The following is a 27,714-nucleotide window of genomic DNA, read 5'->3' as shown; positions in this document are numbered from 1 at the left end:
AGCCACAACTCTCACTCTTCCGGGGCTGTACCGAGTCGTTCATGGCATTAATGTTTTTGATCCAAAATTCAATATCGTGTCACCCGGATCTGATATTTCCATTTATTTCCCTTACTCTGAGAAGCAAAAGAGACTTACAGCCCTACATGGTTACTTAGAAAAGTTGCTATATGATCCTGAGCAGAATGAAGAGCACATGTGAGTTCCTTCATAGTGCATCAAATGTGACAATGTGAGTTATTTGTAGCAGTCACTTGATAATACGATATTTCTTCTTTATTGGTTCAGTGGTATTCTGAATGATCCGTCAAAGCCCATATTATTTTCCATGGCAAGAATGGACCAGGTGAAAAACATGACTGGGTTGGTCGAGTGCTATGGTAAGAATCCCAAACTCAGGGATCTGGTAAACCTTGTCTTGGTGGCTGGTTACAATGATGTGAAGAAGTCAAAAGATAGAGAAGAGATTGCAGAGATTGAGAAGATGCATAATCTTATAAAGGAGAACAACTTAAATGGTCAATTTCGATGGATATCAGCCCAACTTGATCGAGCATGTAACGGTGAGCTATATCGTTACATAGCAGATACAGGCGGTGCTTTTGTTCAGGTACGTAGGGCCAGTCAATTTTGTTTCATATAAAACTCCCTGGGGTACTCTAATTTACTTTGTTTAATTTGTGATTGCAGCCTGCACTTTATGAAGGTTTTGGACTCACAGTTGTGGAGGCCATGTCTTGTGGCCTGCCAACATTTGCCACTTGCCATGGTGGTCCTGCAGAGATTATTGAGCACGGTATATCAGGATTTCATATTGATCCTTATCACCCTGAACAGGCTTCTGCACTTATGGCAGATTTCTTTCAACGGTGCAAGGAGGATCCTAGCTACTGGAATACAATCTCAGACAGAGGCCTTAAAAGAATTTATGAAAGGTTAGTAAAACTTTATAAACTAATGGAATAGTACTTCTTTAACCATGTGTTATTTGAAGTTTAGAGAGACACTAGTAAATTGCCCGCGCGTTGCCGCGGGTATAAATAATTATTGAAATTGAGTGAACAATTAAGATATGTAAGTGCAAGTGTTAGCAGAACTTGAAGACAAAAGCAAAGTTTTTAGACACAGTAGTTTTTTGTACATATAGATGAGTTACCCACTGGCAATATGTTCATACATGATGAGTTACCCACTGGCAATATGTTCATACATGATTTACCACTGACAGTGTAGTTTTTTGTACATATCTTAGATGCATGAACATTTGTAGCCATGGTTTAGTTACAAAAGCCAAATTGATGAGGCAATTTTTATGCTGATTGGAATGTTAAGATATTGTCAATATCTTAATATACCAAGCAGCATTCAAAAGAGGGTTAAACAACAAAAATGATTAAACAACTTAGTAGTAGATTTGTTTGTCTTCATAATGAAAAGACTTGCAGAACCTAGTTGCTAATTGTTCAAAACATTTTGGGACAGGTGTTACAGGAAGGTCAGTAAATGCTGTCATCCGAACTGTCAGTGGGATCTTCAACTGGTTTTGCAGCAGATGGAGTGGTATTCTTGCCTTCCTCACTTTGTGCAGCAAGGGGATCATTCTGTAGAGTGGTGCTGTGTTGTTGTTGGCTGCAAGTTAATAAAATGTTAATTTGTGTAAATGAAAAAGTGGTTTAATTGATATTGATGAGATGAGAAAAAATGGGAGCATGGAATTAGGCAACTGTATGGAATTTGAAGTTATGTGTTCAAAAGAAGAGCATGGTATAATAATTTTATAGTTGTGCGGTTGTAATTTATTGAATTGGTTTTCCATTTATAAAAATTGAAATAAGTTATATTTGTCTAGCCAACCATCAGTATTTTCCTAATAGTTGCTGCCCATAACTTTAGATTTAATGATCAACATGGTGCATAGATAAAGCAGGTATGATGCTGCATAACAAAACAAAACAAATAAGCAGAAAAAGTGGGCCTCACCATAAAGCAAGTAAAACCAGTACCATAAATGAAAGGGAATGAACCCTATAGAGGTGACCTAGTTCCCAAACAAAAACAAATAAAAGGAAAGCAAATTTTGTCCACAAATTGGAACCCAGATTGACAATGATACACATTGAAATTGATACAATTTAAAGGAGGCCCAAACTTAGGTGCAGTTTTGAATTTTGAATTTCACAGGTGCAATTTTCATTTGAAATTATTGCTTATTGAAGCATTTTCAAACTTAGAATCACAAAGTAGATGCAAATTAAGAAAAACTTAGTAACGTAAGACAATTTTGTAAAATGAAAGTCAACTAACTAAGAAGTGACAGCAAATTATTTAAGATAGACATACAAAGTTCACTTTGGATTGAATTGGTAATATATTTGTTAGGATAACAAACCTGTTGTTGGATTTTTTGGTGGTTGATTTGCTTTTTAAAGCTTTGATGGGAAGGTCATCGAAATCCAAGTTACTTTCTTCTTGAGTTTGGAGAGCATCAGTTCTTGCAAGCTGGTTTTGAATTGCAACATGACTTGAAAATATGTAAAGCATAAAAAAAGAAAAAAAGAAAAAAAAGATGATTAGTAAATTGTATGGTTTTAATACAAAACATGAACTTTTGAGAGATTACTGACCTTTTATACTTCTTTTTTGTGTGTTGCTGGGAAGTGAAAAGAGCCCTTTTCACAGCAAGTTTTGCTTGTTTAACCAAGTTTGTGTTTGATGGAATGTTGGTGGATGAGGTTGGAATTGGTGTGACTGGAGCTATTTGTAAGTTGTGTGCTGGAGTAGAAGTGATGCTTTGTGTAGACAACTCTTTCTTCTGTGCAGCTATTTCTTCATTGGAGGGCTTGGATGCTGATTCGATAAGAAGTGGCTGATCATCATATACACCATGTATTAGAAGGTCACTTCTATTTGAATCAGTTCGCATGGTACCAAATCTGAGTTGGAAATTTTTTGTTTGCCCTTTGAGTCGAAGAACAACGTCTGGCAATTGTTTTTGATCAACAAAACCAGCCTCCACAACTAAGCTATGGCAAGACACTCCAAAGAGTTGCTCAGCCGATTTTCCAATAACAATAACATTGGCTATGCCAGATATATCTTCAATGCGCAAGCTGACCTTGAACCTGCATTTTTAATGAGTTGTTTTTTTTATAAGCAAAGTATACATGTATTAAAATACTACGAAAATGATTTTGAAAATTGAATATGTATTGTTGTTTTACCAAGGGACTGGAGTTGAATCTATGGTATTGTGTCTTGGGCAGATAAATTTGTTGCTCTGTGGAATAGATCTCAATTGCTTGTAGCAGGAAGGACATGCCTTGTACCACCATCCAGCAGTTGTATCAAAACGTGTAATTGTTGCTCTGCATGTTATGATTTGATCCTGTAGCATTTTTGAGCAAATTGGTTAAGATATTGACAGCAGAAAAATCAAAGAAAAAGTTAGAGGGATGTTTAATGTGTATTTACCTTGTATTTGTTGGGGTCAAGAACATTCAAATCTGCTACAGTCTGTTGGGGAGCAGATTGATGTTGTGCAGACAACAGTTGTGGGGATGTGGATGATGGCAGGATCTTAAGAGGCATTGAAAAATCTTTAAAACTGGAAAAGAAAGCAAAAGTGTTAAGATAGATCATTAAAATAATAGTTGTGTATATAAAAAAGCACAAAAATCATACGCTAGCTTGTAGGACTCAATGTTTGGTGTTGCAGGGTTGATGAAAGTCACAGTCGAGTTGCTGCTGCTCAAAATAGTTTTTTCTGCATATGTAAAAATTTGACATAAGTTTTGTGTGTTGTGAGGTTGAAAATTAGATACACAAAATAGAAGAAAAAAATTATTTCCATACTCATGAATTGTTTGACTTTGAGGCTTGTGAAGACCACAAATACTGGTGGTGTTAACTGTTTGACACCTTCGAAATCAAAGCTTTTCGCAGCGTCACTCCACAACGTCACTCTAATTTCTTCTCTCCTGCAATAGTTAATATAAGACAAACATTTAAGAGATTTGGGTAAAAAATTATGTATGCATGAAGATTTGATTAATAATTGTACCTCATGTTCTCAATAAAAATTTCACACTTGTCTTCAATTCGGGTATTTTGAACCCGTTTTTGTTCCAAGGGCTGAATGGCTGTTATACGTCCAATAACATCTTACAATTTATAAAGGAGGATAGTTAGCTTGTCGGAATATGTAAAAGTAGGTTGCAAGTGAAAATTTAAACATTTTAAAAGATTTTTCAAAGTGAAATAAAATTTAAAGGACAATTGTTTAACCAATTCGTTACCTGTCAGAACTGTGTTGACATCAATTCTAGAAGCCAGCTGACTATAATCAAGCAGATAGAAGCGATGCATTGGAATTTTGGTACCAACAGCTTTCAATTGCTTGAAAACTGTTCTTTCATTGAAGTATGCGACAGCAATATGGGGAACTACTTTGTATGTGAGTCCGCTTTTGACAGTGTGAAACTGGGAAATGTCATATACAAAGCCACTTTTCAGTTTTGGAGCAACAGCTTCATAATCAATTTCATCGATTGTTGCTTGCACTGCATCTGCCTGGATTAGTTTTAAAAAGGAAAACAACAGTGAGGAAGAAATAAACTGGTATAAGTCAAATAGATTTAGCATGCTTCTCAAATAGTTTCACTTGTTAGGTATTTTTGTGCTGCATGAAAAGTTATTTATTTAAAATGCCCTATGGTAAATTATTGTTGTAGAGATTTTGTTCCATCTAAAATATATTTTGTTTCAAATTTGATTGGAAAAGCCATTAAAAAGGGTCTTATTGTCTTTGCAATTAAGGAAATAAAGCGTCTGCATAGCATCTTCTAATTCTTGTTGCCATGCTTTTGTTCTGTTCTATAAGCCTATTATGGTCTTTACTTTCTTAGCTTGTTCTTCCTAGTAGTAATTAAGTCCAAGACTTTTTGTCTCTCAAATATAGTTTCACTCAGTCATATGTTTAATGTCTTTTGAAACTTGAGGAAAGAAAAGTTTCCTGCGCATGAAATCACTCAGTATCACATCAAATGGGTTTGCTCTTTGAGAAAAGAAAAAAACAACAAAATTTAAACAAACCAGTTACACCAACTAACAGTTTTGATCAGTATCAGTCACAGAATACATAAAAATGAAAAATATAATTAAGGAAAAAAAAAAAGACATTCTTATTTCTTCAAGGGAATCAACTACATGCTTACCCAATCATACAGTCTATTGGCAATTTGGGTTTTTTCTGCCATGGTTTAGTTACAAACTGATATGAATGTCATTTGTAGCCATGGTTTAGTTACAAAAGGAAATGAAGAGCAAACATGTTGCAGGAACTATGACCAAAAAGAAAAAGTGTAAGAGCCAATTATATTTTTACGTACTACCTCTATTATATGCTGGTCCCTGGAGTCTACTTACCCAATTATTCAAGTGGTGGCTACTTTTACGTACTGCTTCTATTATAGTGTATTGGCAATTTGGGTTTTTTATTTTTATTCACTTGGAGAAAGGCAGAGGTTTTGAATAACATTTTATTTTAACAATTGTAACAGTATATATGGGAGATGTATAAATTGTAACATTTTATTTTAACAATTTTAATAAATTATTTGTATTAATTTTTTCTTACCAAATGAAGACTGAACTAAGAGAATTGGAATGCACTGAAGAGTGAACTAATAAAAAGAATTCATGAGTCACTTCAATTGGATGAAGAAATGGTAGCTAATAGCCTAATAGGGTTGCAAGGGTATCAAGACAAAATGCATATCTGTTTTAATTTGGCTTTTCCTTAGTATTATCATATCGATAAGCATCAAGTCATGCTCATTCGACAAAATGTTGAAATTCTACATTTTGATTCATTTATGTGTTCCAGCATATAATTCAAGTGGTGGCTATTATTTCATGGAGATTAAACAACCCCAGTAGTATACTTCGATCAGTCACAGTACTCAATATATGATAGATCAATCTATCCATAATTAAAATAAATAACAGCTTGATTAATCAAAATTAAGTGAGGGAAGATAATTAATAAGAAGGATTAAATTATGAAAGGGGCAAAGTCAAAGAAGCAGTAAAATAAGAACTGATGCCTGGCCTTTGTCATTTCACTTTACATTCCCTTCATATCTATGTGATTTTGCCACAAACATTCCCTTAACATGCATGTTATTTTATCTAATATATATAATCGATATGCCAAACACACACATTGGTTAAAAAAAAATTATAGTTTGGAAAAACCTAAAAAGATTTAAAAAAAAAAAGGAAGTTGTTGAGCACATTGTATACATGAAATGCCTTCATTTAATTTGTAGAGGGTGGTTTGTGTACAGATTTTGAAGCCATGTTGCCATGCTATTTTTGCCATCACTTTTTTTAAAGTAATTTTTGGTAATTAAAAAGAAGGGAATGAAAGTGCAGAATTAACCATAGAATATAACTAATGTATTGAGGTTGAAGATCGATCTAATTTTTGGAAGAGACCAATCAGGAATAGAAACAATAAAAACCAAATATAAATAACTAATTTTCTTACATGTTCATCCACTAATATGCAGTGTAAGCCAGAATATTGATAACCAGAACCAAAAGTTCTGGGCCTCCACATTCGGCATATGCGGACCCTGATTTTTTTGTCGGACTCATAAGGCAGCGAAGAGCGGATTGGAACCATGGCCATTGTGCTACAAATCTGCAATCACATTATTATTTTTGTTAATATAATATATAATATCTAGATGCAAGTGAGTTTGAATATGTATAAATAAATAAAACTGTATGATTGTATGTGAATAGCACTTTCAACCTGTGACAAAATGTTGAAGAACATCTTTGTAGACAATGTTTTTAGCATACTTATTTGGCACTTCTCCGTTATTGTTTATCATGATTTTCAACCCCTCCCTTGATGTAACCCTAGACAATGCAACGTAAAGTTGTCCGTGGGTGAAAACAGATTGAGGAAGATATAGTCCAACTTTTTTCAGAGATTGACCTTGACTTTTATTTATTGTCATTGCATAACACGGCCTGATTGGGAATTGACGCCTTTTAAAAATGAAAGGCCATTTTTTTTCTGTGGCTGAAAGGCAAATTCTAGGTATAAATACTCTATGGCCAATGTTGCTACCAGTGAGTATTTTAGCTTCAATAGCTCTATCAAACATTTGAGTTATAACTAATCTTGTTCCATTACAAAGCCCTGAGGATTGGTTTAAATTTCTTAACAACATAATAGGCATCCCTATTTTTAAACATAGCTTATGAGTAGGCAAACCACTAAATTCAAGCTGGTTAAGGAATTCTACAGGATACATTACACTAAGATTTTCAAAATTGCCATGCGATGAACACAAAGAATCAGAACTCAAATAAGTGCACTGATCGCCAGGTAATAAATTGATCACAAAATTGTTGATTTCTGTAACAGTCAGATTCCTTGGTGTAATGATGGCTCTTTCTCTTAGATAGTCAAAATTGTGGAAGTTATTGTCAAAATCTGGGTATGTAGCTAAGAAAATTGAATGAATAGGATCTGTGAATGATTGTATGAGCAAATCTTCAGGAATTTCTATCCAAGATGCATCCTCATCATTTGGATCATTCATATCATTGATTTGACCATCACCAATTTTTAGAATCCAGCTAGCAAAATCAGCTATTTTCTGTTTTTCTTCAATGCTAAGGCCTTTTCTTGACAGTCTCATATTCTCCTTCAAAGTAAAAATTTTAAAATGAGGCCATAAGTAGGAGTTGTTAAGGGAAGCATCTACTATTTCCTCTCTTGTTCCAGCTGGAATAACTGGTAGTATTTGCCTAAAATCACCACCTAGTAAGAAAGGCTTTCCACCGAATGGGCTATCATTGCATGAATTGTCTAGAGGGGATAAAATGTCAGACAGTGATTTGTCCAATGTCTCAAAACAATTTTTATGATTCATAGGTGCTTCATCCCAAACAATCAAAGCAGTTTTTTCAATTAATTTGGCAAGATGTGTTCCCTTTTTTATTTGACATGTCGAACAATCAGTGAGAGTCAAGGGTATCTTAAATCTAGAATGAGCTGTTCTACCTCCTGGTAATAGCAAAGATGCTATTCCAGAGGAGGCAACAGCTAATACAATTTTTCCCTCAGATCTAATTTTGCTTATTATTGTGTGCCACAAAAAAGTTTTTCCTGTTCCTCCATGCCCATAAACAAAAAATAAGCCTAGTTTTTTATCACTTACAGCAGCAATGACAGAATCATACACACTTTTTTGCTCTTTGTTAAGCTGTGTTACTAAGGCTGAATGCTCCATTTTTAAATCATTCACATTATAATTCATTTCTTCTCTCAACAATTTATTTCTAATGTCTGCCATTCTATTTTCATCGGGCATTGGAAGATTGTGTTCTTTTAAAGAGCTGGATGATGCATTGAAAAGTTGTTCTAATTCATACAAAAGAGAATTTTTCAATTCAAACTCAGACACAATTAGATTTGGCATGTCAAAAGCTTTTCGAAGTTTGTTTAAAATATCTTCACACATATTTTGCCAATGACTATCTAAAAGGTGTTTAGGATTTGCTACATTGCAAAACAAAATTATTGTAACAAACAATTGTCTCATCTTAGAAGATGTTGCTGTACTAACAACATCTTCCAAGGCCTCAACCCATTCCTTATCATCTCCTAACAGACCTAGAGCCTTGCATGCAGATTGGTATGATGAATGTCTAATGCCATTGACAGTTTTTATATGATCAAAGTTGAAGGCACCTTTTTGCAAATTTAAAAGCATTCTAAGATAATACAATTCTCCAGATGCAGGATGAACATAGGCTATTCTACCTAGACATCTTCCTTTTTGTCTAGGTTTCCAAATCTTAGCTCGAGAATCCCATACAAATTTTGTAGGGAATTGTGAATAACATAACTCTCGTGCCTCAAGATACTGTTTATTTGCTTCAAACCAACTTGTTAGCATTGTATCTTGAACACCTTGTCGATTAATAACTGATTGAAGCGATTGATCAGCACTAAAAACAACATTTTGCTCCAAAGGCAAATGAATTGCTAATCGCTCAACAGCAGGTTCCTAAGATGAATAGGGAATTCAAACAATCTCCAAACAGCTTCGTATGGAGATATGTATCTACAATTTAAATAGGCTAGTATTTCATCTTTTGGTTTGTCTTGAATTACAGCTCTAGCTCTATCTGAACCCTTGTTTATATACTTAAAAAGATACTTTATAAGCATTGATTGACAGCATGATTCAACATTAATATGAGCATTGTACTTCATTAGTAATTCTGAATTATAAGGCACCACGAATCTATTGTCAACCTTTGTTCTATTTTTTATAACAAATTTGTTTGGATCTTCTCGACGCCTATATGTAGGGAAACCATTTTCATCCATAATTGTCTCATTGTTATATTTTTTTGGGAAATGTTTAGAACATTTACCTCCTCGCATGCAAGGAGAGCTAAAATCTAATTCTCCACATGGACCATGAATCATAAATTGGTTAACAACATTGTAAAGGGTTGGATTCATAGTTTTGTCAGGCAATTCAGCAGAAATTATGGAATCAATATCTACAGCAGACACGCACTTGTAATTTTCTTTCAACCAAACCAGTAGATGACAGTGAGGCAATCCTCGTTTTTGGAACTCAATTGTACAAACATCTGTTTGCAATGAGCAGAATAAAAAAAATTTAATTAGTATGATGTCTATTAAAAAAGGAAGAAACGAAATAGATGATAAATGTTGGGTTTTAAACATTCACCTGCAGTGACTTCTCCAAAAGGTTTTCCTGATTTGATATAATCAATCATATCATTCAATTTCATTTTGAAAACTCTAGAAACGATATCAGGTCTATCCTCTGCCTTGTACCCAGGTTTTCTATCAAGTTCTCTAAGAATTTCAGGCCATTTTACATTGCAAGTAAATGTAATGAATAAATCTGGATTTCCATAATTTCTACAGATTGCCATAGCGTCCTGATAATTATTGATCATGTATCTAGCACTTCCAGTATATGAGCTTGGCAATATGATCTTTTGTCCAACATCATTACCATTTGTATGACCCATTGAAGCGGCATCATAAATGCCCTTAAAAATTTCACTTCTCAAACTCTTTTGGTTTTTTCTAATATAATCCAATCTGTCCTCTTCTAGCGTTGCATAAGCATCCACCAGAAACTGTTGAAACAATCTTCCACCTTTTAATAATGTACTAAATTCAAATTCTCTTTCTTGAATTTGATAAGCTATAAAAGCTCTCATAGGCACTCTTTTTCTTTGAATCCCGCAGCCTTTAAATGAATCATTCCATTTGATATTAGGTTCATACCCATCCTCACCATAAGGAAAAAGAATAGGATATTGTAAAGACATGAATTTTGAGTGTAATTTTGTAATTCGTTTTAATCCTCCATCCTTAAGTTCTATGACAATATCTCTATTCGAATCATAAATGCCTATATCTCCAACAATCAGACCACCAATTTCATTGCATGTTGGTTGCTCATATTGTTTACTATCATTTGGTTGCCTACTCAAGAGTTTGACTTTCACATGATCAAGAGAATTATGTTCAAATTTGTCCCTCATTGTTCGAAAGAATTTGACTAATTCATTACACTCATCGAACATTGTAATCAAACCCTTAACAATGTATGCATCAAGTTTTTTATTGGCTTCTTTAGAATTAACAGCATTAAGGCGGTTGATTACTTCATTATGAGTATCATAAATATAGAGTTGAGCAAATTTTGGGCATTGTCCTTCAGGCGGTATTAATGAACCCATTAAATGAAAAACTTGACCACTAATTTTAAAAATGTAAGGGCCTGGTCTATTGTTAACTGAATGATCAACTTTCGCTCCCATTGAAGTAAATGCAAACATAGAATTATACGCCCTAATGTTCTCCCTAAATAGCAAACTTGATCGGCTTTTGTTAGGATCAAGCAAAGTGTCCAAAAAATAAGGTGTGGGCTTTACAGCTGGAAGTTTGATCTTGCCTTTTTGACAACAAAGAGTAAATATAGGCTCATTGTTCTTAGTTTTTTTCTGAATGGATTCTTTTAACCAAAAAAGTGCACCACAATAAATGCAGTTATAAGTCTTATCTCCAAAATCCACATATTCATCAACAGTTCCTATGAAGAGAAGAAATGCAGAAAAGACAAACACACATTATCAGTAAGATAGCAACAATGTTGAAATTTGAAAAAAAATTTCAACAAAGAAGAAGACATACTCTGTCTTTTCTTGTGATAATATGCCTGACCCCTATTGGTCTGATTTGAAGCGCTTTCAATAAATGAGGGAGTCAAAGTTTCAATACTGGAATGAAAAGGACTTGCACAGCAAACCAAAGGATTAGAATCAAAATCCAATTGATTGAATTGAATTTGATCTGCACTTATGCCAGATGCATTGAAATCGTCTGCTAGTCTACTGTCAATAGATTTCCTTTTCTTACTATGATTTGCAGATTTTTGTGTATGTTGACTACCACTAAGAACATCACAGTTGTCTGTTCCAGGTATTCCTATAGATTTCGGGATATTTGTACAACGGGCTTGTTGTATTATAAATTCTCTGTTAGACAGCCTAGTATTTGTACCCATTGCATTGAAACGAAAATACGTAGACAAATAGATTTGCAGCTGGAAAAGAATACAGGGGCAAATAAACAATTGGCTAAGGCAAGTAATACAAAGACTGAAACAGTATACAATTTGTAAAGAAAACACACATGCAGATTGCCATGAGGCAACACATTTAAAACAATAGATGCAGATTGGTATTGTACTACAAATTTAAAAGTGAAAAAAAAAAGGTGTTGAAAACGCATTAAATAGAAACTGACCAGTTGCTTAGCAATGCACAACCGACTGATGAAGCAATTTCAACACAGCTATTCCAAACGCAGGGAAAACAACACCTACAAAGCATAAATTTATTTGCCATTAAAGATGTGAAATTTGCCTATTATGGTGAATAGATAGCACAAATGGAAACATCTGACTGTCATAACAATCAAAGAAAATGAAATAGTCTGAAATATGAAAAACTAATTTTTAGTGCTGTGTAGAAATTTTTAGGACCAATTTGTTATTTCAATAGACATTTCTCATATGTGCATGTTCACCCCAAGAAAAGGAAATAAATGAAGATGCACATATAAGCAAATCAATTTATTTTTGGCATTTCCTATACCAAAAAAAAAAAAACACAGTAAGAAAAGAAGTAGAAAAACACAAATGAAAAGATTTTATCATAGCAACAACTGAAGAAAAAGAAATACTCTGTGAGGGCAAAAAATTTTTTTTTCCTCATGTGCAGATAGATCACTCTATCAGAAAATTTGATGGTTGTTCTTTAAGGTTGTCCACTAAATCATCAATTGCAAAAAAGTGTATATGGTTATGAAAAAGCGCATGTCATTTGCCTTTTTTTTGTAAAATTAAAATGTTTAATGCACATGATTTGTGCATAAAGTTGATAGTTAAATTATAAAATGTTTTCACATTGATACACAAAGGTAAGGTAGTTACATATTTGAAATTGTGATGATTCGAACCTTTGTTTAGCTTTTTAACTAAATGTCTTTTGATTTAACACAACCAGTTTTTGATGAAAATAGACATAAAACAATTGGAAATTTGATCTATTGACTCTCAACCTTTGTCTATTTGTAAGTAATTTATTAAAAACTTGTTTAATCGAAAGTTTGATTCCCATGCTCCTAGACCTTTTATAGCTGCATAAATTTCACACCACATTGAAAGCATAAATTTTTATATTTAGAAAGGTTAAAATGGATTAAAGTATGATTGCCCCGACGCGATGCTGCGGGTGTGAAAACTGTACAAAATGTGTAGAAAGTTTAAAAAAGTATATAGGAAATATAATAGTATTTACATATATATGGAAATTTAAATAGTAATATGAATGTTGTAGGTGGCCACTTGATATTGCGGATGGTAAAATGTTATAAAATGGTACCCTATATATGTTATCTTTCTAATCAAGGCAGGTCTAAAGTTGTGAAAATTTGGAGAGCTGTTTTAAAGCGACTCAAAAACTGGGTTAAAAAAGAGAAAAAAATAAGTGATGTAGATTCATTGGCATTTTCCTGGAAAATATTTACAAAAAGACTGGACATGTAGAGTCTTGGCATTTATATTTAGAATATAGAAACAGACTCATCGATCAAAGATTCCTTGGCAACACCTGTGTGGCTGATGATGAAAATTTGAATTGCATAAACATTTAAGAAAATAACCATCACAAACTAAGGCAAAGATTTCAACCTTAATCAAATTAAAAAATCAGATACACAATTTTTAAGAAAAGAATGATCACAAAGGAATTAAACAATACTGTAAACAACTATGATCTTCTAAAGTGTAAGAGTGACATAGGGAATATAGGGTAAACCTTTTTCAGTTGTCCTTGGAGATCTTTTCTTTTCGTCTAAAGTTGTCCAATCTTTGCCCCCAATTCCTGAAAAATTCCAAGCAACTATAATGTTTGTGCTTCAACAATAAATGGATGATAACCAACCAGATTTATTTTGATAAATAGTCAACCAGAGACAATCATACAACATATGTCAACCATATCCGACTTAAAAATCTAAAAGTCATTAAACAAAAAAATTATATATATCAATTGTGCATAAAAGGTAAATCTCAGCAATGAACAACCAGTAAATGGCTCAACAGTAACCAAAAGGCAAATATAAAGATTATCAAAACGAAAATGGGGATGAGCTGATTGACTTGATTTAATTAAAAACATGTGAACAAACAAAATATTTGGATGATCAAGGAAAGCTGGGCACCATAACAACTTCTCGCGAAAAGATAAAATTTAATTTCACTTCATTACCATCACCATCACCATGGCTACATTTTTCCATTTGGTGTGCTTGATGGAGTTTCCTTCTTTAACGAATCATATACTCACTTTTTACTTATACTTTCCTAACCAACCAAAGGAAGGGGTGTGGCCGTGTGGGGGATTAGAAAAGCAGCATACAAAAGGGGCATATTTTTTTGAGAGCCGATTAAAATTTACTAAAGTGAAGAGATGATCAGGACATCACCTAAGTAAATGATCATGAACCAGACACGGACACAGGACATGAGTTCCTGAATTTGTCATCTATTTTTTTAGCAACCAAATACAAAATCATTTCTTCTACATATTCTCAGTAGGAAAAGACAATGGAAAGATCCCTCCGTGGCATTTCCCTTAAATTGGAAGGTGAGGAACTGAGCCCAAAAGTTTTATCTTGTTAACATTCGAGCTTTGTAAAACCTGGGTTTTCCAGTAAAGTTTGAAACTTGGCATGTTTCCTCTTCTGTATTGATTCTTTTTTGTTCTTCCACTTCCTCAGCAACTAAACAGATACATATCAAATTAACTATCAAGAAAAAATACTCACTTTTAGGACATGCCTCATTCAGGCACCAAGAGATAAATAAATCAAAAGTGGCACTATAAGCTCTTTATTAAAAAAGAAATGGGGAGGAAAAACACAGGAAAGATAAAAAAACAAACAATATCCAGCAAAAACGCAAAACAAAAAAGATGAAAACAGATGAAAACAGAAGAAAACATAAGAAAAGAGAAGTTGGGAGTTACCCAGAAGAAAGAGAAGGTAGAATCGCACGAACCAGCACAAACAAATCCCAAAGAAAAACCAGAAATGAGGGAGACTTATCTGAACCAAAAAAGGTGATCTTTGAATCATCAAAACAAATCGACGGCGTAGAAGAGGACAGATCAACACCGAACAGTAAACTCTCCATGGGGAAAGGAGCCTGACACCACCGCACTTCATCAGAGAGTCCAACAATCTACTTCTCCTGATTACATCGATCTGGTCTGGCTCTCTATCTGCCCTCATTCTTTTCTAACCAGACACATCGATCTGGTTTTCTCCTGATTACATCTTGGGTGGGCTGTTTACATCACACAAAATAGTGGGCCAACTAACATAAGAAAGCCCACACATCATAAGGATAAAGAAGACCAAACCAGAAAAAACAGGGGTAGAAAAGTCATGAACATGCTTAGGAACAGTAATTGTTGGGTTCAGCTTTAGTATATATTAAATTTTGTAATGTTGTAGGTACACATGGAAGATTTACTCTGAAAGGCTAATGACATTGGCTGGCGTTTATGGTTTTTGGAAGGATGTATCAAAGCTTGAAAGGCGTGAGACCCGGCGATATCTTGAGATGTTCTACCTTCTGAAGTTCCGCAATTTGGTGAGTGCTTGTTATTAGAATGTGAATAATTTTTGGGGTATACGCGTGGATAAAGAATATGAGTTATAGTCTCTGATTATCTTATTTTGAATAAATTAAGACAGTGATTTTGATAGGATCAGTGCCCAACTGTGCTTAAGGATCAAATGAGTCATCTTTATAAAATTCATTATGTCTACATTCTTTCAGGTAAAATCAGTTCCTCCAGCAAGCGATGACCCACATTAAGCAACAGTTACTTGGCTGTCTAGCCCATAACTCAATGACTTCCCAAGGTAATAGTTGTAAAAATGAAATAAAGTTACGCTTGTGTATGAATTGTGTGAATGAATGTGGAATTATATCCAAGCTCTTCTGAAGCGTTATACTGTTGTAATAAAGCTCTTGTGAATTAACTAATATGCCAAAACAGATTGTCATGGATTATAATTTTGTTCAAAAGGAAAATCTGTCAAAAATATGGTAAATCTTTACAAGATAACACAACATTATGTAAATGTTTCAAACCTACAAAAAGCACTTAGATCCAGATTTTTCTTAATTTTCCAAGCGTAAGATGATGAGCCAGAAATCAAAGGACCACAAACTGGCATGACTGAATAGATGTGATGAACACATGCATTCAGATATGTCATATTAGATAAAAGGGGACTAGAATGAATTGATATAAGACTAAAATGAAAATTGCTTCACTCACCAAGAACCAGTGGTTCAATACTTTCAATTCTTGTGCTTCACTAAAATGAATCGATCTATAGTCTCAATAGATCTTATGCTCCAGTTGAATTCAATACCAGAGTCGGAATGTCTTTTGGTTCCTTTGGACCCTTGCTTTGAAAAGATCACTAGGATTGGAATTGGAGTTGGGCCTCAACAACAGAGCATGTGACCTCTCAAGTCTGATACACTCCCTGTATACACCTTATCTCTCTTGTCACAGTAAGACATAGAGGGTAGGGTGTATATAACCGTGATAAGTAAGTTATTTACCAGCGTGAGAAAGTGAATACATAATAAGAGAAATAGATACAAAGGGTGTATACAAAGGATTTATACACTCGTTATATGAAAGTTGTGATAAGTAAGTTATTTACCAGCGTGAGAAAGTGAATACATAATAAGAGAAATAGATACAAAGGGTGTATACAAAGGATTTATACACTCGTTATATGAAAGTTTTTCTCGTTGCGCTTTACACCCACTTCTGACACTTGGAGAATGAGAGGAGCAGTTATCTATGTAATTACGGTCTTTGTTGGCCGTTGTTCCAGTCGTGGTCGTTGCTCCGGATGTTGTCCCCCCTGTGTGAAACCAGTACACCACTGACAAACTAGCCAGCATAAACATACCAGCTTTTTTAACCATACGATCCACAACCCCCCAGGCCAGACCCCAACCATCACATGCCACAAAAAATGTTCTTTCTTCATCTCTCTCTTTTCACACTCATTTCAATGGTCAAATACTCGTTAACCCCCAACCGTAAGTAAAGTATTTCTTCACAACATTATCCACTGACGACATTTTTCTTGCTTATTAATTTACCAAGTATAATTGTTACCAAGTGATGCGGTTTGGATCTAACACCTTGCCTTTGGATTCTTGCATTTATTTAGCTCCTAGGGCAGAACATCCGACAATATACTTTCAATACCATTTATTTATGGACCCATGACCAGCCCGTCTATATGTTATTGCATCCTTTGATTTCTACACAGTTATTGGCATTCAAAATGTCATTAATAGATGTTTGGTATTAATAATTGATGAATATAACAAAAAGTACAGAAGCATCACATAATTCGTTACTAATTATCAAAGGATTCCGGGAAACATATTAAAAATTCTTTACAAGTATGGACAAAAAGGAATGTAATGAAATATGCAGTGATTTGGAATTTGCTCTGGACTTTGGAGGGAGGCAATCATTCACTCCATGTACCAACAACCAAGTCAAGAAAAATAAATGAATAAAAAAATTGCATTCTTTAATGTTTATTCATTATGAAATTTTTGGGCCAAAAGATGTTTTTGGTCCCTATACTATGGCTGAGTCGCACTTTGGTCTCCGTCATTTTAATTTACATTTTTTCAGGACCGTAGTTCTATTAATATCGCAATCGGGTCAAATCTATTAAAATTGTCAACTTCAGAGTCAATTAGATGGTGCCACGTTGGCATTTTCCGTTTGGATTTTGATGGATTAGACATGATTGCGACACTAATGAAAACACAAAATGCAACTCAACCATATTACATGAACCAAAACATCTTCCGGCCGAATTGTTTTGGTCAAGTAAGCTTTCATTAAAATCGGAGGGCCCAAAAGAGAAAAGCCCACCAAAGAAAAGCCCACAAAAAAAAAAAAAAAAACCTACTGTAGAGAAGAAACTTGCTTGTAAATGCTGACCAGGAGTGGTAGATCAGGAAGAAAACACCGTCAACGCAGCACCAAACTACCTTCAAAGACGATAGAGGTTGGGCATCGAACCATTCACATGCAAGCGATCGCAGCACAAACGGCGTCGCATGACTCGCATGACCGATCGAGATACATGGATCGATTTGGAGCTGCTTGTAATTAATTTGTATACGCATTCACTTTTTCAGCTCACAGACACCAGCTAGCAACAAGTGAATTGATATCTTCAATTCTTCATCATCATCGATCTTAATTAACACTCTGTTTGTTTGGTTGTTGTTGTTGGATAATTGGATATACATGGCTCTTGTTCGATCGGCCCAAGAAGCTATTAGAGTTAGTTAAGGCATTTGCCTGATAAGCAAGTTTCCTGTTTTTAGTTTGTTAATTAAAGTATAGTTGCTTAGTTGGCATTGCCTCATAGGGTAGTGCTTGCATTGCTGTAAGAGCTCATAGGCTCATGTGAGGCAACGGTCATATTTGATCAATGCTATGTCGTTTTGTATAACAGAATTTTGTAATGGAATATATGGTTGCTGGTGTGTGCATCTTGCACATGTGAGCATGCCTTTCTCGTGAATCATTCTCTTCTTTCTCTCATCACTCTGAAATTCTCTCTGTAACCCCAGTACCATTCTTGCTTACATTCCTGGTCACATTCCAGGTATATTCATTCAGTAAATTGTACATGGTATCAGAGCCCAGGTTGGTTCTGTGACTGGGCGTTGTACTGTGTGTGTGAGCTAGAGTGAAACAGAGGATCAAATCCATCTAGATCTAGGCATGGTTGGGTCTGGGAGTGGTGAGCTACGAGCTCCCATTTTTGATGGTACTGAGTATGAGTTCTGGAAGGTGCGCATGGTGACTATCTTCAAGTCACATGGCATCTGGAAGTTAGTAGAAAAAGGGATTACAATCCCAGAAGCAAAGAAGAAGAAGGAGAAGGCTAAGAAGGAAGGAGACTCCAGCATCGATGAGGAAGATGAACTGGAAGCTTACATGGAGGAGCAGAATATGAAAGATGCAAAGGCATTGGGCATCATTCAAGGGGCTGTATCCAAAGAGATTTTCTCTCGGATTATCAACCAAGACACTGCCAAGGGAGCTTGGGATCTTCTACAAACAGAATACCATGGTGATGAACAATCCAGGTCAGTTAAATTGCAAAGTCTGAGGAAAGAATTTGAATACATGAGAATGAGGGAGAGTGAAGCATTGTCTGAATATTCTACTCGTTTCTTTGATTTAACTAACCAAATGGAAAAATATGGTGAATGCTTGTCTCAACAAAGAATGGTGCAGAAGGTCTTAATCAGTGTAACTAAAGTCTATGATCGTATGTGTGTGGTGCTCGAAAGAACTAGTGACTTAAATTCTGTGTCTGTAAATGAAGTATTTGCCTCTCTCAAAAGTTATGAGTTAAGGCTAAGCAGGCATGAAGAAGATGATGAGAAGGTGGAAAGGGCTTTTGCTAGTATGAATGTTGGCTCCAAAGGACAGAACAATCAAGCAAAATTTCACAATCATGATGGGGGAAAAAGAAACTTCAAGAGTTGGAAGGGAAAACCAAAAAAATGGGACAACAAGCTGCAATCTAATTTGAGATCAGGAGGTGACACTGGGAAGGCAAAGTGCAAAGTGTGTGACAAAACTCACTATGGAGAGTGCTGGTTCAAGGGAAAAGTAAAATGCTACAATTGTGATAGGTTTGGGCATGTAATGAAGGATTGCCATCAACCACACAAGAAGGGACATGTTGCTAATTATGCAAACCAGGTCCATGAGCCTGCCACCATGTTCTATGCATGCCACAAAGCCTCTGTGGAGAAAGAACAAGGGGTTTGGTATTTAGATAGTGGCTGCAGCAATCATATGACTAGCCATGAGTCACTTCTGATCAACATTGACAGAAGTATGAAATGCAAAATAAAGATGGGGACTGGAGACATTGTGGAATCAACTGGGAAGGGAGCCTTGCCTGTGCAAACCAAAGGAGGAACAAGGTACATCACAGAAGTTATGATTGTGCCAGGGCTGGATGAAAATCTTCTCAGTGTTGGACAAATGGTGGAGCATGGTTACTGGCTGGTATTTGGTGAGTACATGGTGACCATTTATGAAGATAAGAGCATGAAAGCTCCTGTGGCAGCAGTTCAAATGAAAGGGAATAGGTGTTTCCCACTTGTACTCGAGGACATAAGTCCAATGATGGCAAAGAAAGCCACAGTGACTGGTTCAAACTGGAAATGGCATAAGAGACTTGGCCATTTGAATTTCGAGAGCATGCTGCAATTGCAGGACAAAGCAATGGTGATTGGCTTACCAAAACTCACAAAATGAGAGCATGTCTGTGAAGGATGTGCTTTGAGCAAAAGTCACAGGGAAGCATTTGATAAAGGGAAGACTGTTAGAGCTATTGATCTGCTAGAATTGGTTCACACAGATGTCTGTGGACCAATGTCAAAAACTTTGGGAGGAAACAAGTATTTCCTCACATTCATTGATGACAAATCAAGAATGTGCTGGGTATATTTTTTGAGACAAAAGTCAGATGTGTTCTCTGTATTCAGAAAATTTAAAGCAATGGTGGAACTTCAGTGTGGTTACAAAATGAAGAAAGTAAGAAGTGACAGGGGGGGAGAGTATACCTCAATGGAGTTTGAGAAGTTCTGTGAAGATTTTGGAATAGAAAAGCAACTCACTGTTGCTTATTCTCCTCAGCAGAATGGAGTGGCTGAGAGGAAGAATAGAACAATCATGGAGATGGCAAGGGCTATGTTGCAAGAGAAGAAACTACCTACTTATTTTTGGGGGGAAGCAGTTAACACTGCTGTGTATCTTCTAAATAGATGCCCTACTCAAGCCTTGATTGGTCAAACTCCATTTGAAGTTTTCAGTGGAAGGAAGCCAGGAGTGAAACATTTGAGAATCTTTGGTTCAATGTGTTATACACATATCCCTAATCAATTGAGACACAAGCTGGATGATACAAGTCAGAAAGGAGTGTTTGTTGGATATGGAACTAGAGAGAAAGGGTATAGGGTGTTCGATCTCAAGAGCAATAAGGTGATAGTCTCTAGAAGTGTGATTTTTGAAGAGTCAGCAATGTGGAATTGGGATTCAAAGTCCACTGAATACATATCTGTTCCTTGGAGTGATGAAGAGGATTCTCATACTGCAGAAACTGAATCTGAGCATGAAGTCTTGTGTCCAACTTCACAGAGTCCCTTCAATCCAATTGCATCTCCTAATGCTAATCCAAGTCTTAGTACCTCACTTATATCACCTGCTGCAGCAACTGAAATTGACCTTGCAAGCACATATGACTCAACACCAAAGAAGTGGAGAAGCCTAGATGAAGTATTTGCTCACTGTAAAATGAGCATTGTGGAACCAGAAACCTATATTGAAGCAGCTAAAGACAAGGCATGGCAGAAGGCTATGGAAAATGAAATTGAAATGATTGAGAAGAATCAAACTTGGCAGCTGGTTGATAGGCCAGGGAACAAACCAATTGTTGGTGTAAAATGGATATTCAAGACTAAACTTAATCTTGATGGGTCAATACAGAAGCACAAGGCTAGGTTAGTAGCCAAAGGGTATACACAAAAACCAGGGATTGACTTCAATGAGACATTTGCTCCTGTGGCAAGACTTGACACCATTAGAACCTTAATTGCCTTATCTGCTCAAAAGGGGTGGAAGCTCTATCAATTAGATGTCAAATCTGCTTTTCTAAATGGAGAGTTAGAAGAGGAAGTTTATGTAGATCAACCTGATGGTTTCACTGTTAAAGGCCAGGAAGACAAAGTATATAGGCTACACAAGGCTCTCTATGGTCTAAAGCAAGCACCAAGGGCCTGGTACAGCAATATTGACTCATATTTGATGCAGTGTGGATTCGAGAAGAGCCCAAGTGAAGCTACCCTTTATGTTAAGAACAAAGAAAACCAGGGAACACTCATTGTCTCACTCTATGTGGATGATATAGTCTACACTGGCAGTAGCATAAACATGCTTGAAGATTTCAAGGCAGAAATGATGAATAGGTATGAGATGACTGATTTGGGACTCCTACATCATTTTCTAGGAATTGGTGTAATCCAATTAGAAGGGAGCATTTTCATTCATCAAAGAAGTATGCTCAAAGTTTGTTAGAAAAATTTGGTTTGAGAGATTGCAAGGCTGTCTCTACACCTCTAGCAACATCTGATAAACTCAAGAAGGATGATGGAAGCAAGGCAGCTAATGAAGAACAATACAGGAGAATGGTGGGAAGTTTACTCTATTTGACAGCTACAAGACCAGACATCATGTTTGCTGCAAGCCTCTTAGCTCGATTCATGCATTGTCCATCAATGAAGCACATTGGTACTGCAAAGAGGGTGCTGAGATATATACAGGGAACTTTGGACTTTGGCATCCAGTACAAGAAAGACACTGCTGCAGTCCTAATAGGGTATTGTGACAGTGATTGGGGAGGAGATGAGGATGACATGAAGTCTACCTCAGGTTATGCATTCTCATTTGGAAGTGGAGCTTTCTCTTGGGCATCTGTGAAGCAACATAGTGTGGCACTATCAACAGCAGAGGCTGAGTATGTTAGTGCTGCAGAAGCAACAACACAAGCCATATGGTTGAGATTTGTGTTACATGATTTTGGTGAGGAACAAATGGAAGCAACCCCACTTATGTGTGACAATACATCTGCTATAGCTATGACTAAGAATCCTGTTTTTCATCAGAGGTCCAAACATATTAAGAGGAAGTACCATTTCATTAGAGATGCCATTAATGAAGGAGAAATTGAATTACTGTATTGCAAGAGTGAGGAACAAATGGCTGACATTTTCACCAAGGCTCTTCCTAGAGAAAGATTCTGTGAATTGAGGAATCAACTTGGAGTGCTATCAGTCAAATCCTTAGAAGGGAGTATTAGAGTTAGTTAAGGCATTTGCCTGATAAGCAAGTTTCCTGTTTTTAGTTTGTTAATTAAAGTATAGTTGCTTAGTTGGCATTGCCTCATAGGGTAGTGCTTGCATTGCTGTAAGAGCTCATAGGCTCATGTGAGGCAACGGTCATATTTGATCAATGCTATGTCGTTTTGTATAACAGAATTTTGTAATGGAATATATGGTTGCTGGTGTGTGCATCTTGCACATGTGAGCATGCCTTTCTCGTGAATCATTCTCTTCTTTCTCTCATCACTCTGAAATTCTCTCTGTAACCCCAGTACCATTCTTGCTTACATTCCTGGTCACATTCCAGGTATATTCATTCAGTAAATTGTACAGAAGCCTCATCCTCCTCCTCTTCAGATACTCGTCGTCCTCCTCCATTTAGTTATCACGTGTTCTTGAGTTTCAGGGGCGAAGACACTCGCAAGACTTTTACTGACCACCTCTATACAGCCTTTCTCAAGGCAGGGTTTCGCACGTTCCGGGACGACGATGAACTCGAGAGAGGAGAAGATATTAAACCGGAGTTCCGGAAAGCCATCCAACAGTCGCGAAGTTCAGTCATTGTCTTCTCAAAAGACTACGCGTCTTCCGGGTGGTGCCTCGACGAGCTTGTGATGATTCTAGATCGCAAGAGGACCTCCGACGACCACGTAGTTTTGCCGGTCTTCTACGACGTCGATCCATCTCATCTGAGGAAGCAGACTGGAAGAGTTGCAAAAGCATTTGCTAGACACGACAGAAATCAATCGGTAAAACACAAGGTCAAGCGATGGAGGGCAGCACTTGGAGAAGTTGCAGATCTAGCAGGGATGGTCTTACAAAATCAAGCTGATGGGTAATTATTCATTTCAATATTCCAAATACTACTCCATTTTTATGACGCTGGATTAGAGCTCTGTCCGGAGTCAACGACATTTTAATTAATAATTAACATATCACTTGATTCATTTTGGGATTTATATTAAAATAAAAAAGAATAATGCTATTTTTTTTTTTTTTTGTCATGCTATTTTCATGAGACTGATATAAATTTAGTGTCTTCATACGAGATCTACATATATACTCTAAAATTCATTTATTTCACAAATAAGTAAAACAATAACTTGTGTGATGAGACATCCTTTAGCATTATTCTTTCTTATTGATGGCATGAGGCTTTACAATTTAATTATCTCAAGTCATATATGATGATCATGTTTGATTTGTTTTCCACTTTGATTGCAATTTTCTAGGCACGATTCAAAATTCATCGAGAAAATTGTTAAAGTGATTGAAGACAAACTAAGTCGCACACCCTTAAGTGTTGCTCCGCACCTGATTGGAATCCATTCTCAAGTCGAAAATATCAATTTATGGTTACAGGATGGATCAACTAATGTTGACATACTTGTCATTTATGGGATGCGGGGAATAGGGAAGACAACCATTTCAAAGGTTGTATACAATTCAAACTTTAAAAGATTTCAAGGAAGCAGTTTCCTTGAAAACATTAGAGAACGTTCGAGAACACCCAATGGCTTGATTCAAATGCAAAAACAACTTCTTTATGATGTTTTGAATGGGAGAAAAGTGAAAATACACAATGTTGGAACTTTTGGTGATAGTGAATCACTAGAGCTCTTCAGTTGGCACGCATTTGGACAAGACCATCCCAATAAAGATTATATGGAATATTCAAAGAGAGTAGTACACATCTGCGGAGGACTTCCATTAGCTCTGAAAGTTTTGGGTTCCTCTCTATCAGGGCAAAGTATAGTTGTATGGGAAAGTGCATTAGAGAAGTTGAAAGCTATTCCAAATGGTGAAATCATGAATAAAATAAGACTAAGCTACGACTCTTTACAGGATGACCATGATCAAAATTTATTCCTTCATATTGCATGTTTCTTTATTGGAATGGACAAAGATTTTATTGTCAAAATACTAGATGGTTTTGATTTCTACACAGTTGTCGGCATTGAAAATCTCATTGAGAGGTGTTTGGTTACAATTGATGTATATAACAAAGTGCAAATGCATCAAATGATTCAAGACATGGGAAGAGGAATTGTTTGCTTAGAATCAAAGGAACCAGGGGAGCAAAGTAGGTTATGGCATCATAATGATTCTTTTACAGTATTGACAAAAAAGAATGTAAGAAATCTATGTTTCTCTCAATTATATAATGTAATGTATATTTTGTGGATTAGGTGTTTATTTAAATATTTTTTAGCAGATGCAATGTTGGTTAACTCATCCTTTTTTTTTTTGGTTATTAGGGTACACATACAATTCAAGGACTTATCCTGGATAAGCATCCTGCATACAATCCAGGAAAGTCAAATGAGGTACTTTTGGAAAGCAATGCATTTGCAAAGATACATAAACTAAGACTTCTCAAGCTTAGTCATAAACAAGTAATTGGATCATATGAAGAATTTCCTAAAGATTTAAGATGGTTCTGTTGGAATGAATTTTCTTTTGATTATTTACCCAATGATTTTTCTTTGGATAGCCTTGTTGTTCTTGAAATGTGCTATAGCAGCTTGAAACAAGTTTGGAAAGGTGCAAAGGTATGCAACTTCATTTTATAAATTCTCCCTATTCTTTAATTTTTGGGGTTTTAATTTCAATGATTATTTATAAATTTAAGAATTGACTCCATACCACCTTTCATTTTTCTTTATTTCAACAGTATCTTCCATCATTGAAGATCCTAAATATCAGCCATTCCCATGCCCTTACCGAAACCCCTGACTTCTCGCACATCCCCAATCTAGAAAGTTTCATTCTGAAAGATTGTGCAAGCTTGGTTTATGTCCACGAATCCATTGGAACTTTAGAGAGACTTGTTCATTTGAATATGAAAGATTGCAAAAACATTAGAGAGCTTCCAAAGAATATTTCTATGCTAAAATTGGTTGAAACATTGATCATATCTGGTTGCTCAAATCTTAATGGGTTTCCAATAATGGAGGTAGGGAAGATGAAATCTTTGAAAAAGCTTCAAGCAGATGGCATTCCAATACATGACTTATGCACTACCTCTACGGAAGTCAAATTATGCCCAAGCAAAAATTCAGGAATCGTTTGGGCTTCATATCTACCACACAGTTTAGTGGATTTAAGTCTTGCAAACTGCAATCTCTCTGATAATGATTTTCCCAAGGATTTTGGTAACCTATTCAGGTTGCAAAGATTAGATCTAAGCTCAAATCCAATTTCTTGCCTACCAGATTGCATCAGAGGAATTACGAGTCTCCATAATCTCTGTTTTTCTCAGTGTGAGGGGCTCAAATTGCTTGTAAGGATACCAGCTGTAGTACGAGTGCTGGATGTGACCGGATGCACATTGTTGGAAACAATTACAGGCGGTCAATCAAGTGTAAGCTTAATTTATGGATACAACTGGAACCTAGTCGAAATTGGGTGGATATTCAAGTTAGAACCCATTGAAAGAGTTCAGATAGAAATGACCCAACTTTTTGGCTCCCTGAACTTGCAACCCACGGACACCATTATGATGGAAAGTTCCCATGCAGGTTCTACTTCGTGGAAGAGGAGGATGCTTCCCATCCAGGTTTTTTCTTTTTTCCTCTCTCTGTCGCTGGTATAATAAGCAACATAGTTGACTAATATTTTGATTTCAATGGTATATGTAGGTACTATATGAACCTGGTATAATCAGCACATTTGTTCCTGGGAGTGAGGTTCCAAGCCAATTCAGCCATAAAAGTAGAGGTTCCTCCATATCTTTTACTGTGCCTTCACTTTCCGGTCAAAGGATCCGAGGCTTGAACGTCTTCTCTGTTTATGCCCAATCCAATATTGATTGTTCTAGCACCATCAATGGTATCAAACGTTTTCCTAACCCAATATTCACAATAGTCAGTAATAAGAGCAAGCATCTGAAGTGGATCTATGGCCCATTGTTCTTTGGCGTTCCGGGTGATGGAAAAGACTTAGTATGGTTGAGTCATTGGAAGATTGGGAATCAATTGGAAGTTGGCGATGAAGTGACTGTTTCAATGTTCACGAGATCTCAGTTTCAGGTAAAGGAGTGCGGCATCAAACTTGTGTACAAGCAAGAAGAGAATATGATGAGTACCCAACACGGCAGTGACGACACGACAGTGAATCATTTAGAACCATCTGGCATTGGTGGAGATTTGTCATATGAGGTGCTTCCAGGAATATACTTGGTCTGCCAGTGTCCATTTGAGTCGGTGGAAATTCTGTCTCAACTCATTCAAGAGTTTGATGAAATAACAGGTGTGTTCATCAAGTGTACCATTTGATTTTGGAAATGCTCCTTATTTAAACGTACTGTTTTTTTTTTTTTTTTTTTTCAAAAAATGAAATATAAAACACAAAGACATCTAGCATCACAATTCACAAGTTTTTTTTGTTGAGTCAAGCTGTTGATGGATTGACACTCCATGAAAAACACTTCTAAATCGATCCAATTTGATTAATTTCAAGAGATTTTCTCTGAAATGTTGGAATTAATTTTCTGGAATATTTACTTTTTATGTTTTATAGACAAAGAAGAAGGTAAACAGGGTGACAGCACAATTGCAGAACAAAGGGCCAGCAATAACGGTAGTGGTAGAGGTTGGAAGCTGTTCATCATGGCCAATGTCTTGCTTCTTTTTCTTCTGTTGGGGGTGCATGTCTTTCAGCCGGCCCCCTCAAATTACACCGATTCTGGTCCCAACTTAATCAGTTTATCATATCTGTTTGCTCGCTCTTCGGTCTTCATGAATCTGTTGTATTTAATGTAGTCACGTTTGGTTCACTCTCATTTCACTTCAGAGTATATTTGAACAACCCAATAATTTGGATGATTGGATTGGTTATACCACGTAGTTGTATATCGGTTATACCAAATAATTTTTTTTTAAGTTATGCCACGTGACTGACTAGTGGCGGGCGGAACCAAGATTTGAAACTTGGGTGGGCTAAATCTCTAGACAATTTTTTTCTTAGTAAAAAAAAAATACACATAAAGTATTTATATAGGAACTTGAAAAATAAAACCTCG

General features: G+C 36.0%; 6 protein-coding genes across 9 annotated transcripts; 2 read left to right on the top strand and 4 right to left on the bottom strand.

Moving 5' to 3' along the window:
* The first annotated feature begins 9 nt into the window (after positions 1 to 9).
* Positions 10 to 15,536, top strand: LOC147292776 (sucrose synthase 4-like). The gene is made up of 5 exons (XM_086230926.1): positions 10 to 198; positions 289 to 610; positions 691 to 935; positions 15,170 to 15,308; positions 15,498 to 15,536. Exons 2-5 carry the CDS (start codon positions 329 to 331, stop codon positions 15,534 to 15,536), a joined length of 705 nt encoding a protein of 234 aa, XP_086087052.1. The 5' UTR covers positions 10 to 198; positions 289 to 328.
* Positions 1,143 to 15,074, bottom strand: LOC147292777 (replication protein A 70 kDa DNA-binding subunit A-like). 4 transcript variants are annotated; one of them, XM_086232972.1, is made up of 13 exons: positions 14,680 to 15,071; positions 13,468 to 13,533; positions 11,894 to 11,968; positions 6,551 to 6,706; positions 4,296 to 4,569; positions 4,061 to 4,160; positions 3,853 to 3,977; positions 3,682 to 3,763; positions 3,472 to 3,604; positions 3,222 to 3,385; positions 2,625 to 3,122; positions 2,390 to 2,521; positions 1,143 to 1,629 (listed from the first exon to the last, which is right to left on the bottom strand). In XM_086232972.1, exons 4-13 carry the CDS (start codon positions 6,692 to 6,694, stop codon positions 1,497 to 1,499), a joined length of 1,785 nt encoding a protein of 594 aa, XP_086089098.1. In that variant the 5' UTR covers positions 6,695 to 6,706; positions 11,894 to 11,968; positions 13,468 to 13,533; positions 14,680 to 15,071; the 3' UTR covers positions 1,143 to 1,496. The 4 variants fall into 4 exon arrangements, with proteins under 4 accessions (XP_086089098.1, XP_086089099.1, XP_086089097.1 ...); XM_086232973.1 differs by having other exon boundaries at positions 4,061 to 4,139; positions 13,468 to 15,073; XM_086232971.1 differs by having other exon boundaries at positions 13,468 to 15,071.
* On the bottom strand, positions 6,816 to 7,334 carry LOC147292780 (uncharacterized). The gene has a single exon (XM_086234489.1). It carries the CDS (start codon positions 7,329 to 7,331, stop codon positions 6,816 to 6,818), a length of 516 nt encoding a protein of 171 aa, XP_086090615.1. The 5' UTR covers positions 7,332 to 7,334.
* Positions 7,375 to 9,304, bottom strand: LOC147292779 (uncharacterized). The gene is made up of 3 exons (XM_086234488.1): positions 9,203 to 9,304; positions 7,422 to 9,095; positions 7,375 to 7,380 (listed from the first exon to the last, which is right to left on the bottom strand). The coding sequence occupies exons 1-3, from the start codon at positions 9,302 to 9,304 to the stop codon at positions 7,375 to 7,377; spliced, it is 1,782 nt and encodes a 593-aa protein (XP_086090614.1).
* Positions 9,547 to 11,211, bottom strand: LOC147292778 (uncharacterized). The gene has a single exon (XM_086232975.1). It carries the CDS (start codon positions 10,921 to 10,923, stop codon positions 9,742 to 9,744), a length of 1,182 nt encoding a protein of 393 aa, XP_086089101.1. The 5' UTR covers positions 10,924 to 11,211; the 3' UTR covers positions 9,547 to 9,741.
* A 4,777-nt stretch (positions 15,537 to 20,313) lies between the features above and the next one.
* Positions 20,314 to 27,454, top strand: LOC147292775 (uncharacterized). Its single transcript, XM_086230925.1, has 9 exons — positions 20,314 to 21,779; positions 21,821 to 22,670; positions 22,846 to 22,892; positions 22,999 to 23,526; positions 23,924 to 24,824; positions 24,950 to 25,243; positions 25,366 to 26,250; positions 26,333 to 26,942; positions 27,213 to 27,454. Exons 1-9 carry the CDS (start codon positions 20,314 to 20,316, stop codon positions 27,452 to 27,454), a joined length of 5,823 nt encoding a protein of 1,940 aa, XP_086087051.1.
* Positions 27,455 to 27,714: the final 260 nt, after the last annotated feature.

This window comes from Dryas octopetala, chromosome 2 (genome assembly GCF_963921425.1).
Source record: "Dryas octopetala chromosome 2, drDryOcto1.1, whole genome shotgun sequence".
NCBI lineage: Eukaryota > Viridiplantae > Streptophyta > Magnoliopsida > Rosales > Rosaceae > Dryas > Dryas octopetala.
This window is presented reverse-complemented; position numbering and strand designations above follow the sequence as displayed.

Excerpts from the sequence above, each read along its gene's own strand:
- LOC147292776 (XM_086230926.1), top strand. The coding sequence starts at position 329 with ATGGCAAGAATGGACCAGGTGAAAAACATGACTGGGTTGGTCGAGTGC. Across the intron at positions 611-690 it reads CAGGCGGTGCTTTTGTTCAG|CCTGCACTTTATGAAGGTTT; the intron begins GTACGTAGGGCC and ends TTGTGATTGCAG. Across the intron at positions 15,309-15,497 it reads TTCTGAAGTTCCGCAATTTG|GTAAAATCAGTTCCTCCAGC; the intron begins GTGAGTGCTTGT and ends ACATTCTTTCAG.
- LOC147292778 (XM_086232975.1), bottom strand. The coding sequence starts at position 10,923 with ATGTTTGCATTTACTTCAATGGGAGCGAAAGTTGATCATTCAGTTAAC.
- LOC147292779 (XM_086234488.1), bottom strand. The coding sequence starts at position 9,304 with ATGAAGTACAATGCTCATATTAATGTTGAATCATGCTGTCAATCAATG. Across the intron at positions 9,096-9,202 it reads GTTCAGATAGAGCTAGAGCT|GAACCTGCTGTTGAGCGATT; the intron begins GTAATTCAAGAC and ends TATTCATCTTAG.
- LOC147292777 (XM_086232971.1), bottom strand. The coding sequence starts at position 6,694 with ATGGCCATGGTTCCAATCCGCTCTTCGCTGCCTTATGAGTCCGACAAA. Across the intron at positions 3,764-3,852 it reads CAAAGTCAAACAATTCATGA|AAAAAACTATTTTGAGCAGC; the intron begins GTATGGAAATAA and ends TTACATATGCAG. Across the intron at positions 3,605-3,681 it reads ATTGAGTCCTACAAGCTAGC|TTTTAAAGATTTTTCAATGC; the intron begins GTATGATTTTTG and ends TTTCTTTTCCAG.
- LOC147292780 (XM_086234489.1), bottom strand. The coding sequence starts at position 7,331 with ATGTATCCTGTAGAATTCCTTAACCAGCTTGAATTTAGTGGTTTGCCT.
- LOC147292775 (XM_086230925.1), top strand. The coding sequence starts at position 20,314 with ATGGTGGAACTTCAGTGTGGTTACAAAATGAAGAAAGTAAGAAGTGAC. Across the intron at positions 22,671-22,845 it reads CCTTAGAAGGGAGTATTAGA|AATTTTGTAATGGAATATAT; the intron begins GTTAGTTAAGGC and ends TTTGTATAACAG. Across the intron at positions 22,893-22,998 it reads GGTGTGTGCATCTTGCACAT|GTATATTCATTCAGTAAATT; the intron begins GTGAGCATGCCT and ends GTCACATTCCAG.